Source organism: Suncus etruscus, chromosome X, assembly GCF_024139225.1.
Source record: "Suncus etruscus isolate mSunEtr1 chromosome X, mSunEtr1.pri.cur, whole genome shotgun sequence".
NCBI lineage: Eukaryota > Metazoa > Chordata > Mammalia > Eulipotyphla > Soricidae > Suncus > Suncus etruscus.
Genome location: NC_064868.1, coordinates 13,172,515 through 13,191,520, shown reverse-complemented (window position 1 = coordinate 13,191,520; position 19,006 = coordinate 13,172,515). Strand labels below are relative to the sequence as shown.

At 41.2% G+C, this 19,006-nt stretch overlaps 1 protein-coding gene across 1 annotated transcript in view; it reads left to right on the top strand.

Annotated features, from left to right (window-relative positions):
* Positions 1–19,006, top strand: part of EGFL6 (EGF like domain multiple 6) — a 106,559-nt gene that overhangs the window by 44,606 nt on the left and 42,947 nt on the right. Inside the window, exons 4-7 of the mRNA XM_049767458.1 lie at positions 1,037–1,156; positions 4,286–4,405; positions 6,760–6,894; positions 8,746–8,868. Coding sequence (XP_049623415.1) covers positions 1,037–1,156; positions 4,286–4,405; positions 6,760–6,894; positions 8,746–8,868 — 498 coding nt within the window. The remainder of the gene's footprint in view (positions 1–1,036; positions 1,157–4,285; positions 4,406–6,759; positions 6,895–8,745; positions 8,869–19,006) is intronic.

Sequence of the window (19,006 nt, the reverse complement as noted above, 5' to 3'; positions counted from 1 at the left end):
ATCCTATATAAACCCCTGAGCCTGCCAGGAGTGATTTCTGAGCACAGAGCCAGGAGTAACCTCTGAGTGCTGCTGAGTATGGCCCCCGATTTTTTTTAAAAAAAGATGTGATTGGGTGTGTGTATGTGTATTTAGGAGGTACTAGGATACAATCTAAGGCAAAATATGTATGCACTAATCTGCATCCTTGGGAATGTTAATCATTCTCTCTGCTTTCAGAAAATTCTGAAAGGGACTGAGAAGAGAACTTCTCTGAATACCATCTCTTGGAGACAACCATCATTAACATTTATAGTAGACCCTATCCATATTCTTCTTTTAATGGATTTTCTTCTTTTTGTTACAAACTTGATATTAACCTGTATACATATAGTTTTACAACCTTTTGTGGAATGGGTGATCATTATCATATATGATGCTCATCATTGTCCAAAATATCATTAAGTAATAGGTGACTGATCTGAGTCATTAATCTAGTCTTTTGTTTGGTGTCCTTTAGTTTAGTTTTGATTCGGGGGGGGGCACATCCTGTAGTGCTCAGAATTCACTCCAGCCTCTATGCTCAAGAATCACTCCTGGCAGTGCTTGAAGAACCTTAATAAATTACCAGAGATGGAATCTGCTTCAGCTATGTGCAAGGATAGCACCTTTCTCGCTGTAGTATTTCTCCAGCCGCTAATACATTCTTTTATTGTGAAATACTGGATTCTTTCCAGTTTGGAGCTCCAATGGATAGAGATACCATTGTCATAATTATAGTACAAGGGCACCTACCCATGTTTCTTCTGGGTGGAATTTCTAGGTCATGTGTAGCTTTCTTAAATTCTGCCAGATGGCTTTCTCAAGTGGATGATATGTCCATCTCTCCGTATGTGATTATTCTATTTACTATACATCCTCACCCTCCCTCTAATATGTCACTTAAAGAGGATCAGAAATGAGGCAAAGCATTGCCCCATGTAGTGTAGAAGAGTTGAAATTCTCCAATGTTTTTACTTCTCTCTTCACTGTTTCTGCCTTCTAACTGCTCCTGCAGATGTGAATGAGTGTGGAGCCAAACCTCGGCCATGCCAACACAGATGTGTGAATACCCATGGTAGCTACAAGTGCTTTTGCCTCAGCGGCCACATGCTCATGCCAGATGCCACGTGTGCAAGTAAGTTTCAGCATTGAGGCCCTCTTATTCGCATTTGAAGGTTGACTTTGAGGCTTTGGGGAAAGTTGGCTTGAGTGAGGAAAGCAAAAACCAAATAAACAACTTTAATATGGCCCCAGGATAAAACATCTTGGAGAACTTTTTTTTTAAATAAATATGTTAAAATGGATGTAATGAGAAAATTATCATTTGTAACATTTTATTTTACTGGATAATGTTGGCATAAAGCATTGCTATAAGGTGTCTAAACCCAGTTCCATACCATGTAAAATATTTTATTATTGTTGTCGAGTTTGGGGGTGCTCAGGGCTTACTGCTGGCTCTCGGGAGTTACTAGGGGGGCCAGATGCAGTACTAGGAATTGAATAGGGTCTGCTGCATACAAGTAAAGCATTATCCCCACTGTACTATCACTCTGGCTCCCATTTAACCATTTTAAATATACAATTCAGGAGGCAGAATTTGGAATTAAAGTACTTGCCTTGCATTCTACCGAACCTGATCCAATCACTATATATTGTCACCCAAGTACTTACAAGAATGAGTCCTGAACACAGAGTCGGGAATAACCCTAATAACCACCAAGTTTTGCTCCCAAACTCCAAAATAAATAAAGAAAATATGCAATGCAGTGGCATTTAGTACTCTGTGTTGTCAAACTATCAACCATGGTCTCAGATTCGAACATCTTCATCACCACTAAAGGAGACCTTGTTCCCAACAACAGCCAACCTGTCCTTCTCCTACCCAGGAACTGGCTGCCTCCAACCTACTCTGTTTCCCTGCTTTTGCCTATTCTGGATCTGAACTTTTTAAACAAACAAACAAACAAAAAAGACTGGGGAGAGAAAGTTCTTGGAGATCTATAAGCAGGCAGAGAGAGAGAGGTGTTGGGTTTCGTCATTAAAATAGGCATGTTGAAAATAGAAGCATCTTGTTCCTGAGAGGTGAGAAATGTCAGCTCTGTCTGGGATATCACAGTGCCTTTCTCACGCCCCTTGTCCCCCAGCTCAAAGATTAGTGACTCTGGTTGGAAATGTTCTCTGATTTGCATTCCTCAGAAGAAAAGCCTTTCTGTGATGGGAGGAACCCACCTCCCCTGGGGCAGGAAGAGTTTACATTTATTCACTCACTATGAAGGAAGGATTCCCTAGTTTTCTGGTGTGTCTGAAAGTCTGAACCATTATCCCCTCCTCTTCTGCCCTACAGCCCCAACAACCTGCAGCCTAGACTCTTGGCCTCTCCCACTAATCATGGAATTTCCCAGGGTTAGAAAATCTTTTTTCCTTGGCTGACCTTGCTTTTGTTCCTCTTGGAGAAATAGTCTCAGGTAACATGAAAATGTAAGAGATAAAGCAGGCATTTAAAAGGTCTTTCTCCCAAATTCTTATTATTCTGTGCTAACACCCCCCCCAAAAAAAACCACCAAAGGCAAGTTCATAGATTCATAAATTATTAGGAATCGAGTGCCCTTGTAGCCACTACCAAATAATATTCTGCCAAAACCTCCCCCAGCCCTTTTTTCCTTTCCATGGAAAACATTATCCAGACTGTTACTGTAATCACTTAATTTTTTAAAAGACCTATGCCAATGGATGTTTCTCAAAATTCTGTGAAAGAATCATCTGTGCCAAAAAAAAGATATCTTTGCCCAAATTGAAAGATAGAATTAGGTGAACTGGGAAGATTAATTTCAAAGAAGATAACTAAAGAGCTGAATTAGACATATGGAGTGTATGTGTTATTGTCTTATGACCTATGTATCTTTCACTGTGCACACATTGTCTACTTCTAGAAAGAAAAGTTGTTTCTAGAACTAATTATAACTCAAAATATTGTGCAGCTCTGGGCTTCTCTTTGAGATGATTTTATTACACCTGACCCTTGTGGTCTTTTCTCAGCACAGTAATTGGCATGTTATAGATGAAGATTGAATCATGGGAATATATTCACCACACTCTCACGTCATAAACCTTTATAATCCATATATAATGGAGCCCTAGTAAGTAAATGGATTTTTCTGAAACAATATGTTTAGCAACAAGTAGCCAAAAATCCAACTAAATTATCATGTCAAGTTAAAAAAACCTGCAAGTAAGTAGGTACCAAATAACTCACCAGGGATTTAGTCTTTGTCATCTCAGAGTACCTACTTCTTCTCAGGCTCGTCACCTCATAGACTTAAGATGATTGCTATAGCTCCTGAGAGCTCATATAGATTGGTAATTGACAAATGAAAGAGCAAAGAAATTGATGATGAATAAACACCGCTTTCAACATAGTAGCTTCATACTTTTGTATCCTTTTGGCTTAAAAAATGGTGTGGCCGGGGCCGGGCGGTGGCGCTGGAGGTAAGGTGCCTGCCTTGCCTGCGCTAGCCTAGGACGGACCGCGGTTCGATCCCCCGGCGTCCCATATGGTCCCCCAAGAAGCCAGGAGCAACTTCTGAGTGCATAGCCAGGAGTAACCCCTGAGCGTCACAGGGTGTGGCCCAAAAACCCAAAAAAAAAAAAAAAAATGGTGTGGCCACCCACTTTTAGTCACAAAATGGTCACATAGCCACAAAATGGGCACACTAAAAATGGTCACATGGCCACCCCTTTATGCTGCAACAGAATCTGGGGAAAAAACAAATACCTGGTTTTCCACCCTCAGTAGTGGGGATGACAAGAGCACCTCTCAGTTATCACTGCCACATGTTTGACACAGGCACATAAAATACTTTTATTGAGTGGTGATATTTCTAGAATGAATTCTTGACCCTAGTTACTCAGATTGATCATTTGAATAGGAAATTGCTCTTTGGCTCTTAGTTGCCAACCAGGCCACATCAAGAAGTAATTTGAGCTCCCCCAGGAGCTGAAGGCTGCAGTCAGATAAAGAAGGAAGACACATCTCACCTAAACACATTCCAACTCTACATTATGGCTAACAAAACAGATTGTGTGAGATTCAGTTTAGGAGTCACCAAGACACCACCCATGACAGATTCACTTAACTTCCCATTTGGGTCACAACCAGTAAAGCTTATCCTATAATACCCTGCCACATGTTACAGTTCATGCCTCCAAATCCAAAGTACTTCTTATCCCCTTGGATGCCAAAGGTTAATTCTTGTCTACTTTTGAGACTCAAGAACTTGTGCCATGACAAACTGCCAGTATGACTGTGAAGACACAGATGAAGGACCTCGTTGTCTTTGTCCATCCCCCGGACTTCATTTGGCCCCCAATGGAAGAGCTTGTACAGGTATGTGAGCATCTGCACCACCTCCCCTGCCTTCTCCCAGTACTGAATTCCTCCATTTCTGTTTGTTATGATCTGTCGGTTAACTCAACATTGTATGGCCCTACAATTAGATTTATGACCATTTCCAAGACATTTTTTAACCATTTGTTTTGTTGTGTTTTGAGACCACACCCAGTGATGCTCAGGGGTTACTACTGTATCTGCATCCATGAACTACTCCTTGCAGTGCTTGGGGGACCATATGGGATGCCAGTGATCAAACACAAATAGGTTGCATGCAAAGCAATCACCCTATCTGCTATACTATTGATCTGGACCATTTATAAGCATCACTTTAGTATGGTAGAAAGAGCATTTCTCTGTCCTCGCTGTGCCATAGAGGAAGATGTATGAAGATGATTTTATTGTTCTTTACTGAGCAGGTGCAATAAATTTTAATTTCCATCAATGAAAAAATCCTACTTCATTTATTGTCATTCTGTGAATTGGGTCCTGAGGTCTATGGGGCCTTAGTTCAAGTTCTAATTAATGTTTTCCTAGAAATACACATATACACATTTATTTAGGTATAAGAGTATTGGATGTAATTTATGCCCTCTCTATTGTTTAAGAATGTGTAGCCAAAATCACTCTGTCTTTATTTATTTTGAGGTGCTGGTGGTGAATACCAGGGCCTCAGATGTACAATTTATCTCTGATCCCACACTCTCATTGAAGCTTGCTTGATCTAAATTGTATGGACTCCTTAATTGATTTGGCTTGGAGAAAATAAGCAAATCTAATGAATCATATAGATTAAAAGAATATAAATTTTTCATTTATAACTTGAAATTTTGTCAAATAAGTTGCTTGGAACTTGGGCCCCCTGCTCTTCCTTTTCTGGTCCCATATCTCAGATATAGGTCCTGTGGATGCTGACCCTGAGACATAGTTGATTGGGAGGGACCTTACATTAACTGCAGGGTTTAGTAGGAAAAGGAGCCAAGAAAGAAAAGTTCCTCTCTGAGTAACTCAGTAAGCAGGTTAAATGCCCTCCATGTCTGGGGGCTGGGAAAGCTTTCTTTCTGGGTCAAGAACACTGAGTGCCTAGCACAGTCAGCCCAGATAATGGTCTGAACAGATGTGTTTATGTGTAGCCTTTGATGGCAGTTATAGAAGTTTTGATTCCCCAGGGGCCATTATTGTGCCCCATCAGTGGCTCATCCAACACTTTATTCACAGTGCATGAGTTTCCTTCAGAATTTGAGTTATATTCAGCCACCAAATTGTATATACTCCGTACTATATATCGTTTACATTGCATTTGGGCATTTAGAGAAAGTAAGCACATAGCATTCATATGGCATGTCAAACCCAAACAAAAGGTTGAATGAATCTTAATCTTTTTATTGAAATAAGCAAATATGATGTAATATTCTTCTTACTATATTAGAATTAGTCAAGGTGCCGGAGGGATCTGTTTCTCCTAAAAAGCTCTTCCAAATAGATCTTAAGCCAATGAAACACTCTTTATAATCTATGCAAATAAAACATTTGGCACTTCTCTAAAAGTAATCAAAGCCTGGGACCAGGAAAATATCTCAAGGGCTAGGGTGCATTCCTAGAATGCACAAGGCCCTAGGTTTAATCTCTAGTCAGTATTTACAACCCCACCTCCAGGAGCAATCCCTAAACAAGGAGCAGCTATGAGTAGCCCCTGAGCATTCTTGGGTGTAACTTTAAGCAAAACAAAACATACAGTAATCAAAAATTAGTTTTTAAAGTTTACTGCTGTTTAGTACTATAACATTTTTACAAAAGGCTAATTCTTTTTTTTTTTTTTTTTTTTTGGTTTTTGGGCCACACCCGGTAATGCTCAGGGGTTACTCCTGGCTATGCGCTCAGAAGTTGCTCCTGGCATGGGGGACCATATGGGACACCAGGGGATCGAACCGCGGTCCATCCAAGGCTAGCGCAGGCAAGGCAGGCACCTTACCTTTAGCACCACCGCCCAGCCCCAAAAGGCTAATTCTTGACTGAAGGGATTCCATGTTTTCTCCCAGCTCTGTGATTTATCTGTTATATGAGAAAAATAATGTACACAAAAGTAATCACTGATAAATAAGCTTGATCAATACAACATTCATATTTTAAGAATTTCACGATTATAGCAAACCAGTTCCAATTCATGTGTTTAACTACATCCAAGAAAAACAAGATGACTTATATTTGTTATGACCTCTAAAGGTGAAGGCAAAGTCTGAGGATAAGGGTTTGGTGACTTTAGCTGCCAGCTAAGTCGTGCTCTGAACCATGACTGTCAGGGAAGGAATGAAATCTTTCTATCACTCAGACCTTCTGGTTGTGCATTCTAGATATCGACGAGTGTGCCTCTGGTAAAGCTGTCTGCCCTTACAATAGAAGATGTATGAACACATTTGGAAGCTACTACTGCAAATGCTATATTGGTTTTGAACTGAAGTATATCAGTGGCCGGTATGATTGTATAGGTAAGATCTCATGGCTCCTTTCCCTCTTTTGCATTTCCACCAAACCTGCAGACTTTCTTTACAGAATCTTTGATGGCTATTCAATCTATAAATTGAGCAGCCTAATATATTGGCTAACTTAACAATACAGAAAATGTTGTGAAGTTTCTAGCCTGTTGGGAATTTTTTTCTGGTGCCTGAGATAGAACCCTAATCATCACATACATAGAAAACATGTACTCTGACATCAAATCACATCCCTGCCCATGAATGATAGGAAGCCATATTAAAAGAGATTTACATACAGGGACTGGCATGATAGTACAGTGGGGAGGGCGCTTGCCTTGCATGTAGGTTGTCCTGAGTTCAATCTCTGGCATCCCATAGGTCCCCTGAGCACTACCAGGAGTGATTCCTGAGTGCAGAGCCAGGCGTAATCCCTGAACATTGCCAGGTGTGACCCAAAAACCAAATAGAGCGAGAAAGAGAGAGATATTTAAACACAGAAACTTCAATTTATCTAGCTTGTTAACAGGGGCAAATAGCTAGAGCAGTCTTGTGGATTTTAGAAATATTGTTTTTATTTTGGTCACATTATTTAGTTTTCTCTCCCAACACATGTATATAGTAGAACAATGTCACAGCATTTATATTTGATTCAAGGAAGAGTGATAGTTAATTGAGTCTTGAGTTCAGTGTCCCATTGCTAACAGTTTCTATGAGGAAGGGCCTTAGGCAGATGGATGTAGGTGATAAAGACTCCAGCACTTCCTTCTCTCCTCTTTGAGCCTGTTCACAGCTCAAGCATACAAGCCCATACTTTTCACCTGCAGAAACATGCTGGTTACGGTTCTGGTGTTACGCTGTCATTGGCCTGATCTGGGTGAAATCCAATGTTTTATTACTTAGTGGAGAGACTCCAAGTCTCAAAAAGTGAGTGAAGTTAGATGTTGGAGAGCCTTTGGAAGTTTCCCCAATGGCTCTGTAAGAAGGTGGGCCAGGTGCTGTCCTAAATGAAAGGAAATTTGGACTCCTGTGCATTTGTGTTTATGGAACATGTGAAGTGACCTGTGGATATGACATGGAAAGCTCACATTTGGATGGGAGAAAGAGGATTTCTTTCAACTCTTCCCTCGCAGCTTCCCGGAATGTGTCTTGCAAGGTCCTGTTGAGGCAATCCTCTGCTTTTGGATTTTGAACCCTCTGCAGAAGTTTGGGCAGCTCTTCTTTTTGAAAATATGTGTTTTTGTGGACTGAGACCCCCACAACTCTTGCAGACGAACACCCTTGTAACCCAGCAGTGTTGTGCCTTGTCTCAGAGTTTCAAAAGGAAGTTTCATGGGACAGGTGGGAATTTGCAAGGTCAGCAGCCAAAGCAAAGAGACTTTTGAGATTGGAAAAGTGGGGTAAATTAGCACCTGAGCTCTCCTTGTTTCTAAATTCTAAACAATAGGCTGTTGTTGGCTGGATTTTCCAAAGTGTCGACAAAAAGTGGGCGGAGCAGGGGGTGCTAATGAACCTCGTAGTGCTTGGGTGGAATCTGCTGAACTTTCCTAGTTGGAATCCAGCGGACGAGCCCAGACTGGCCTGACCCCTGGTCCTGGCAGCCCCTTAACAAATTGCCTCTAAGTCCAGATGATGTCAGGGGCTCCTAGCACAGATTGTCCAGTGATCGTTACAAGTTCCAAAGCCTTCCTTATATGTGATGTTTTTTTCTCATTTGGTTCTTTAGTTCTTGATTAGGTGGGTGAAATAAGTAAACAAAACATCTAGATAGCTTACAGGTTGGCACTTTGTGGATTGTTGGTGTGGCATATTGGAATTATGGGTTGTGTTGCCAACTACTGCTCATGGGAATGTTCCTACTTCTAGATATAAACGAATGTGCGGCGAATACACATACATGCAGTCACCACGCCAATTGCCTCAATACCCAGGGATCCTTCAAATGCAGATGCAAGCAGGGATATAAAGGCAGTGGATTTCGATGTTCTGGTGAGTAGCCTTGGGGCACGGCATCACAGCTGTTCCTGGTTCAGCATTCTCAATTAAGAGGCTCTTTCCTTCCCTGGGAGTGCAGGTGTGTGTGTGTGGGGGGGGTGCATGTGTGGGGGAAGAATTGGAAAGGTTGACTGGGCAAGCCACAGTCTCATCTGCCAACTGGACCACATTGACAAACCTTGCTGCAGTTTGTAGCATGGAACACTAAGAACTGCAGTGCTTCTGAGTGTTTCCCTGGTCACAGCTCATGTTTAAAGACTGAAAATGATATTTATGAGACAAGGATGCTGAGCACATGTGTCTTTCAGTAGAGGCTGGTTTCTGGAGCTGTCACTAGCACTCATCAACCCTCTGGTTATAGAACCACGATGGCTTTTTTTTAGGACCATACCCTGCTCTCAAGGATCATTCCTGGCAGGGTATAGGGGGCCATGTGTGTGGGGGGGGTGATGGAAACTCTGGTAATTGAATCCCAGGTTGGTCATGTGCAAGGCAAGTGCCTTGCCCACTATATCATCTCTTCAGCCCCTGATCCAACAGCTTTGTGTTTCTGTGACTCCCACCCATTTCTGTACTGCAAGCCCAGACCAAGTCAACCTCCTGCAGTAGCTTTAGCTATCATCAAGCTGGAGCTGTATATTTAGTGAATCCCATTCTCTGGCTACTAGATTCCATGGAGGTCAAATGTTAAAGTCTTAAATGTAGGAACTAAATGTGTAGATAGCAGCACCATGGCATTGTTACCACCAATTGCCATAATGGTCATGGAGAATTTTTTTTCCTGCTGTGCCCACCTCAAAGGTAATTTCTTATCAGTGGAGTCCAATGAGACCCTCCATCTAAGCCTTAGATTCTAAGGGAACAAAATTATCAACTCAATCAATGCTGTAGGCTTAGTTTAGGCTTAGCTGGGAAAGGACTTTAAGTAATGAGGCTCATTATCAATTCAGCTTGCAAGTATCTAACTTCCTTGGGAGCAAAAATATATAATTTTGCTGTGTCCCAGGAGATAAGATGGAGAAACCAACCTGAGATCTGGGAGTCACATAAAGTCAATCAGAATCCGTGACAAGACAGCCATAACCTGGTAAACAGTGCAACTATGTGTAAAGTCCCCCAGGCTGAGCCCTACTCACATCCCTTTTAGTGCTGTCTCTGACAGTACTTTTATACCTGCTCTGACTCTTCTCTCTAATTTTACCCTCAAAAAGGTCCCCATGTTTTCCAATAAATATAACAGCAGGGGTGAAATCGATGGATCCAAAGGTTGGCATGTATGTATGGCATGCACAGAGTTCCAGACTCAATCACTGATACCTCAGGGCATTCCTGAATTCTGCAAGTTGTAGCCCATAGCATCACTGGGGAGACCGCAAATCTAAAAACAAAAATAACTAAAAGACTGACCCAGTTCCAATACCTGGCTTCCCATATGGTCTCTTAAGCCTGCCAGAGTGATTCCTGAGCATAGAGCCAGGAGTAATCTCTGAGCACTACTGGGTTTAACTCCCAAACCACCACCACCACCACTACTACTACTACTACTACTACTACTACTACTACTACTACTACTACTACTACTATTACTATTACTACTACTACCACTTAGAATAATAATAATAACTGACTACACAGAGAGGGCCTGAACATGTAACCCAGTCCACTATCTGTTCTGATTTGATCCAACTCCAATGATCTAGTTTAGTAAGGAAAACTAGCCTCCATTCAGCATGGCCAGAAAAAGTTTATATAGCCCTATAGGTTTTGGTCAAGATATATGAGACATGGGTAGAAGGCTACATGGAGATTTCAGTAATGTGGCTCTCTATGAGTAACCATAAATGGGCAGTCTGTCTACTTTTTTTAAAAAAAAAAAGACAATAACCAGGAGCCAGGGAGATAGCACAGGAGTTAAGGAGTATTCCTCTCATGGACCTGACTCCAGTTAGATCACCAGCACCACATGGTGTCCTGAGCACTGCTAAAGTCACTCCGGAGGTCCCCAAGTACTGTCAGGGTAGTTGTGGGGTTCCTTAACATCTCCCAGCCCAATTAGTTGTGTATCCTCTGGTCCAGTTCACCTTCAATAACCAGGATTGCTCCCACCCCATTCCCTAAGCATTGCTTGGGAACATTTTCACCCTGAAAAAAAGAATATCACCAAATAAAATGAACCTAGAAATCTAATTCTCTGAGGAAGCACCAAAAATCTGGGCAACATTTCATCTGGAAGAAAGAACAGAGTGTGGAAAATAGAGATCAATCTTTTAAGGATTGTGAAGTAAAAGTGGCTTCCCAATGTAAACTATGGACAATGGGCAAAGGAGTTCGGACTAAATGTTCACCCAACTCAATGTATTCTTATCCTTCTGTGGGAGTGCCATGTTGTCCTGAAACTATCTGAAAAAAATCAGAAAGAGAATTGCAAGGGTATGTTGGAGTGAGCAATCCTGGAAACTTGAGTGGCCAGCACAGAGGATATGTAGTACATCAGCTTCTATCTAGACTGTGTGAGGGAAGGCTCTTTCTTGCTGCCATATTGGAAGATAAAAGTTTCCTATGTTCTTTTCTTAGGCCACCTTGTGTGATGGTCAGCAGCTCAGACTCAAAAGCAGAAAGGCCACGGTCTAAATCTGAGCTCAATCCTGACTGGGTCTGGTCATTAGCAAGTTTCTTTTTTTTTTTTTTGGTTTTTGGGCCACACCCGGCGATGCTCAGGGGTTACTCCTGGCTGTCTGCTCAGAACTAGCTCCTGACAGGCACGGGGGACCATATGGGACACCGGGATTCGAACCAACCACCTTTGGTCCTGGATCGGCTGCTTGCAAGGGAAATGCCGCTGTGCTATCTCTCCGGGCCCATTAGTAAGTTTCTTAATGTCTCTGAACAGTTTTCTCATGCTCAGAATGGGGTTCTGGGAGTGCTATACTGAATGCCTCTAATAGGCCAGGCCACAATTCTTTGCATGACCATAAATTCAATAAATCAATAGACATTTCCATACATGTAGCTAGTCCTGATAAAGTGGACTGTGCATATGGCCTGTGACTTTCTCTCAAAGGCTTACCAAAGGCCAGGGGGTGGCTCAGTGGTAGGTCACATGTGTGAGACCCAGTGTTACATTCCCCAGTACCTCCAAAAATAGAAGGCTTGGGGCCGGAGAGAAAGAATGGAGGTAAGGTGTTTGCTTTGCATGCAAAAGGACGGTGGTTTGAATCCTGGCATCCTATACGGTCCCCCATGCCTGCCAGGAATGACTTCTGAGTGTAGAGCCAGGAGTAACCCCTGAGCAAAAAACAAAAACAAAATAGAAGGCTTCTAAGATCCCTAGAGTTACAGTGGTAACCCAAGTTATCATCCCTAGGAATAGCTTGAAACCATTTGATGATGTATACCCAGGTTCCCCCTTTGCTATCAGGCTATTCAGAGATGTATCTCATGTTACTTTCCTGAAGTACCCAAGTCACCCATAGTGATGATGTGTCCAATGAGATACACTTAGCTTTGAACCTTTCCACAGTCTGTCTGCCCCACTTCTGCCTTTTGGAATGACAATCTCCCAGCAAAATAACCTACACTCAAATGTCTATGACAAATTCTATTTGAGGGACTGTTAAGTAATGCACCTCCATGAAAGATTTTCTTTGTGATCCCAATGAAGTGGTGATGGGTAAAAGTTTAGTTCCATGGAACACTAAGCTGATGTCTCATCAAATTCAAATCCACTGTGGTGCCTCCTTTTCCTCTTATTTCTGGGGGCTCTTCTTTTTTATATTTCATTTAAACACTTTGATTACAAAGTGTCTGTCCATTTCTTCTCCCCATTTTTTGATGGGATTAGATTTTTTTCTTGTAAATTTCTGTCAGTGCCTTGTATATTTTGGAGATTAGCCCCTTATCTGATGGGTATTGGGTGAATAGTTTCTCCCACTTAGTGGATGGCTCTTGTATCCTGGGCACTATTTCCTTTGAGGTGCAGAAGCTTCTCAGTTTAATATATTCCCATCTGTTAATCTCTGCTTTCACTTGCTTGGAAAGTGCAGATTCCTCCTTGAAGATGCCTGTAGTCTCAATGTCATGGAGTGTTTTGCTTATGTGTTGTTTTATATATCTTATGGTTTCGGGTCTGATATCGAGGTCTTTAATCCATTCGAATTTTACCTTCATACATGATGTTAACTGGGGGTCTAAGTTCAATTTTTTGCAAGTGGCTAGCCAGTTGTGCCAACACCACTTGTTGAAGAGGCTTTCTTTGCTCTATTTAGGATTTCTTGCTCCTTTATCAAAAATTAGGTGATTGTATGTCTGGAGAACATTCTCTGAGTATTCAAGTCTATTCCACTGATCTGAGGGCCTGTCTTTATTCCAGTACCACGCTGTTTTGATAACTATTGCTTTGTAGTAAAGAACCAACTTCTGCTTTCATTGAACTTTCGGATTGTTTTTTAGGTTTCCACTTCGTTGATTTCTGCTCTCAGCTTTGTTATTTCCTTCTGTCTCCCTGTTTTTGGGCCCTTTTATTGAGCACTTTCTAATTCTATGAGCTGTGTCATTAAGCTATTCAGGTAGGCCCCTTCATCCTTCCTGATGTATGCTTGCAAAGCTATAAATTTTCCTCTCAGTACTGCTTTTGCTGTGTCCCGTAAATTCTGATAGTTTGTGTCTTTATTACATTTGTTTCCAGAAAAGTTTGATTTCCTCTTTGATTTCATCTTGGACCCACTGTTTAATCAGTAGGAGGCTGTTTAACTTCCAGGTGTTAAACTTTTTTCTGTGTCCCTTTAGAATTCACATATAATTTCAGAGCCTTGTGGTCAGCAAAGGTTGCCTGCAAAATCTCTATCTTCTTGATATTATGGAAGTATGTTTTATGTGCCAGCATGTAGTCTATCCTGGAGTATGTCCCGTGTACATAGGAGAAAAATGTGTATCCAGGTTTCTGGGGATGAAGTGTCATTTGGTACATATTGCGCCACCACAATTCCAAGTAATGTAGAATTTTAGAATTTAGAATTGTAGGAATTTAGAATTTAGAATGTTAGAATCTAGAAGTTTTGACTCTATAATTTAGAATGTTCGAGTTTAGAAATCAAAGTTTGTTTTATCGCATTTTAGAATCGAATTTATAATTTACTTTTTAGAATGTAGAATCTTAGATTTTAGAATATAGAAATAAGAATTCTAGAATATAGATTTTAGAATTAGAGCATTTAGAATTTAAGAATATGGAAATTGGAATTTTAGAATATGGTATTCAGAATTTTAGAATTTAGAATGTAGATTTTAGAATGTAGAATTTAGAATTTTAGAATTTAGAATTTAAAATTTTGGCATAAAGAATTTAGAGTTTTAGAATTTAGAATATTTGAATATAGAACAGGGGTCTTCACACTATAGCCGCTGGCCACATGAGGCCCGCAGAGGAGTCTGATCCAGCCGCCAGCAGTGAGCGCTGTTTGGTTGCCAAGATACCTGCCAGCAAGCATATTCATTCAGTATATATCCAAATATCAGGAACCATGCACTCAAAATGGTAACCATCTTTGGTAGCACTTATGCCTGTGAACAGACTTTTTCAAGCATGAAACATCTGAAATCTCCAACCAGATGAAGATTAAGTGATGCCCACTTGTATCATTAGTTACAGCTGGCAGTGTCAAATATGGAACCGGACATTGACCCTCTCTTTAGCCAAAAGCAGGCCCACAGTTCCCATTGAAATACTGGTGCGTGATCTGTTTATTTATAAATGTTTTCATTTTATTTATATAAGATATGTGCAGTGTGAGTAGGAATTAGTAGCTCATATAGTCCGGCCCTCCAGCTCATTAAGGGACCGTAATCCGGCCCCCACTTTTAAAAGTTTGAAGACCCCTGATAGAGAACATAGAATTTTAGAATAAGAAATTTAGAATATAGAATTTTAGAATTTAGAATTTAAAATATAGAATTTAGAATTTTAGCATATGGAATATAGATTATTAGAATAGAATTTAGAATTTTGTAATATAAATTTTAGAATTTTAGAACTTAGAATTTTAGAATTTAGAATTTAGATGTTTAGAATATGGAATTTAGAATTTTAGAATTTAGAATTTAGATTATGGAATATAGAATGTAGAATTTAGAATATAGAATTTAGGACTTTAGAATATTGAATTTAGAATTTTAGAATTTAGAATGTCGATTCTAGAATATAGAATTTAGAATTTTAGAATTTAGAATGAAGAATTTTAGAATATAGAATTTAGAATATTAGAATTAGGAATTTAAAATTTTAGCATATGGAATTTAGAATTTTAGAATTTTGCATTTGGAATTTCACAAGTTAGTATTTTAGAATATAGAATTTTAGAATTTAGAATTTAAAATATAGAATTTAGAATTTTAGCATATGGAATTTAGAATTGTAGAATATAATTTAGAATTCTAGAATTCAGAATTTTAGAATATAGAATATAGAATTTTAGAATTTAGAAGTTAGATGTTTAAAATATAGAATTTAGAATTTTAGGTGCTGACTGCTCTGCCTGCAGAATCTCCACCGGGCTGTGCTTCTTCTGAGGAACTGAGCACCGGAAGGGAGCCCTGTCCGACCCTTCTCTGTCTTTCCTGAACTCTGGAAGCTCTCCTCAGAGCCCTGGGAAGCGAACCCCAAAGAAACTACATTCAGAAGCTACCCAGCGAGCCAGTGAGTGAGTGAGAAATGGCTGCAGGTGGGGGTTTCCAGGCAGAGTGCTGACTGCTCTACCTGCAGAATCTCCACCGGGCTGTGCTTCTTCTGAGGAACTGAGCACCGGAAGGGAGCCCTGTCCTACCCTTCTCTGTCTTTCCTGAACTCTGGAAGCTCTCCTCAGAGCCCTGGGAAGTGAACCCCAAAGAAACTACATTCGGGAGCTACCCAGCGAGCCAGTGAGTGAGTGAGAAAAGGCTGCAGGTGGGGGTTTCCAGGCAGAGTGCTGACTGCTCTACCTGCAGAATCTCCACCGGGCTGTGCTTCTTCTGAGGAACTGAGCACCGGAAGGGAGCCCTGTCCTACCCTTCTCTGTCTTTCCTGAACTCTGGAAGCTCTCCTCAGAGCCCTGGGAAGCGAACCCCAAAGAAACTACATTCAGAAGCTACCCAGCGAGCCAGTGAGTGAGTGAGTGAGAAATGGCTGCAGGTGGGGGTTTCCAGGCAGAGTGCTGACTGCTCTACCTGCAGAATCTCCACCGGGCTGTGCTTCTTCTGAGGAACTGAGCACCGGAAGGGAGCCCTGTCAGACCCTTCTCTGTCTTTCCTGAACTCTGGAAGCTCTCCTCAGAGCCCTGGGAAGTGAACCCCAAAGAAACTACATTCGGGAGCTACCCAGCGAGCCAGTGAGTGAGTGAGAAATGGCTGCATGTGGGGGTTTTCAGGCAGAGTGCTGATTGCTCTACCTACAAAGTCTCCACCGGGCTGTGCTTCTTCTGAGGAACTGAGCACCGGAAGGGAGCCCTGTCCTACCCTTCTCTGTCTTTCCTGAACTCTGGAAGCTCTCCTCAGAGCCCTGGGAAGCTAACTCCAAAGAAACTACATTCGGGAAGAGATAACAATGCTATCTTGGCAAAAGCCGGCTCCCTGTGTGTGACACCAGGCGGGGAAAATCCGCGAAAGTACACTGGCCCAGTGGGGCTCAACTGTGAAAGACTGTGAGTGTGACCTGTCTATGTCTGTCTACTGTCCTCTTGCGTGAAACTCTTGCGAGTGGGGCAAAAAGAGGCTCAGAGGAGCACGGCCGCTCCGCTTCGCTACGCGGCCGTGCACTCTTTCTAAGGAAAGAACTCCATTGCAACAAGAAGGAAAAATCACACTAAGAACGGCGCTATATCACAGAAGCAAACATTTCTCTCTGGACTGTCTTCTCTGTTGCATGCTCGGGCCTAAGATTTGACCCAGTGTGAGGCTTCATCCACGGAGGACTCCCCTCCCTTAGAGGCAAGTCAGCCCATCCAGAAAGGGAGGAGCCAGAGGAGTGTGCTGCCTACATCATATAGACAATGAATACCACCACAACACGTAGAAAAACCCACAATACAAGTGTGACAATGGGGAAACAACGCAGGCCAGCATCAGACATAGAGAATGAAGATGACAATTCTGAGGACCAGATAATGACTGAACAACTAATCAACCTCTCAGATAAGGACTTTAGACTAGCAATATGGAAGGTGCTCAACAGACTCCAAGAAACCATGGATCGAGTTGAACAGAACACTAATAAGAACCAAGAAAATATGAAGGCAGAAATGACAAAACTCCAAACTGAAATAACATGTCAACTAACAGGACTGAAAAAGTCAGTAAACGAAGTGAATGACAAAATGGATAAGCTCTGGGACAGGGTATCAGAAGCTGAGAATAGACTTGGTGCTGTGGAAGATGAGATACATAACAATTCCATACAGCAGGAGAGATTGGACAAAAAAACTTAAAGCAAATGAGCAGACAATGGAAAAATTAGTCAAAGAATGGGAACAGACAAAAATAGAAGTCTATGATAAGATCAACAGAAACAACTTAAGAATCATTGGAGTCCCAGAGACCCAGGAAGAAAATTTCCAGGAAGAATCAATGGTCAAGAACATCATTAAAGAGAAACTTCCAGAGCTAAAGAATATATGTGATCAAATCCTGCATGCCCGAAGAGTACCAACCAAAAGAGACCCCAGAAAAACCACCCCAAGACACATCCTAGTCACAATGACAAATCCCACAGATAGAGACAGAATTCTGAAAACAGCAAGATCAAAAGGGGAAATCATGTTCAAGCAAGCTTCCCTGAGATTTACAGCAGACCTGTCACCAGAAACACTCAATGCCAGAAAGCAGTGGTGGGATATTGTGACAAGACTGAATGAAATGAATGCTTCACCCAGAATACTATACCCAGCAAAACTCACTTTCCGGTTTGATGGAAGAATACATGGTTTCACAAACAAAAAACAGCTCAGAAACTTCACAGACACAAAACCAGTCTTAAGAGAAAAACTGAAAGACCTAATCTAAGACAAGACTACCCAAAAGACACACCAAATTTTGAAATAAAGATGGCGTTAAATCCCAGGACAGTTCTTTCTCTCAACGTCAATGGACTAAATGCACCAGTTAAGAGACACAGAGTGGCTAAATGGATCAAAAAACTCAATCCAACCTTCTGCTGCCTACAAGAAACACACCTGAATAGTCAGAACAAACATAGACTCAAAATAAAAGGCTGGAGAAAAATTATCCAAACAACACCCATAAAAAAGCTGGAGTGGCCATACTAATATCAGATAATGCAAACTTTATACTCAGGAAGGTTGTAAGGGACAAAGATGGACATTTTATATTAATCAAGGGGTACGTAGAGCAGGAAGAATTCACTCTCCTAAACATATATGCACCGAATGAGGGGCCAGCAAAATATTTAATACAACTGTTTACAAATCTGAAAAATAATATCAACAACAACACAATAATTGTGGGGGACCTTAACACGGCTTTGTCAACACTGGACAGGTCAACCAGACTGAAACCCAACAAGAATATACTAGACCTGAGGAGAGAAATGGAAGAAAGAGGCCTAGTGGATATATATAGGACACTCCATCCCCAGAAACCTGGATACACATTCTTCTCCAATGTACATGGGACATTCTCCAGGATAGACTACATGCTGGCACATAAAACATACCTCCATAAGATCAAGAGGATAGAAATTTTGCAGACTACCTTCGCTGACCACAAGGCTTTGAAATTATTTGTGAATTCCAAAGGGACTCAGAAGAAACACTTTAACACCTGGAAGTTAAACAGCCTCATGCTCAATAACCAGTGGGTCCGAGATGAAATCAAGGAGGAAATAAAAAGGTTCCTGGAAACAAATGACAATAAAGACACAAACTCTCAGAACTTATGGGACACAGCAAAAGCAGTACTGAGAGGAAAATTTATAGCTTTGCAAGCACACATCAGGAAGGAAGAAGGAGCTTACCTGAGTAGCTTAATGACACATTTAATAGAACTAGAAAATGCTCAACAAAAGGACCCAAGAATAGGAAGACAGAAGGAAATAACAAAGCTGAGAGCAGAAATCAACGAAGTGGAAACTCAAAAAACAATCCGAAAG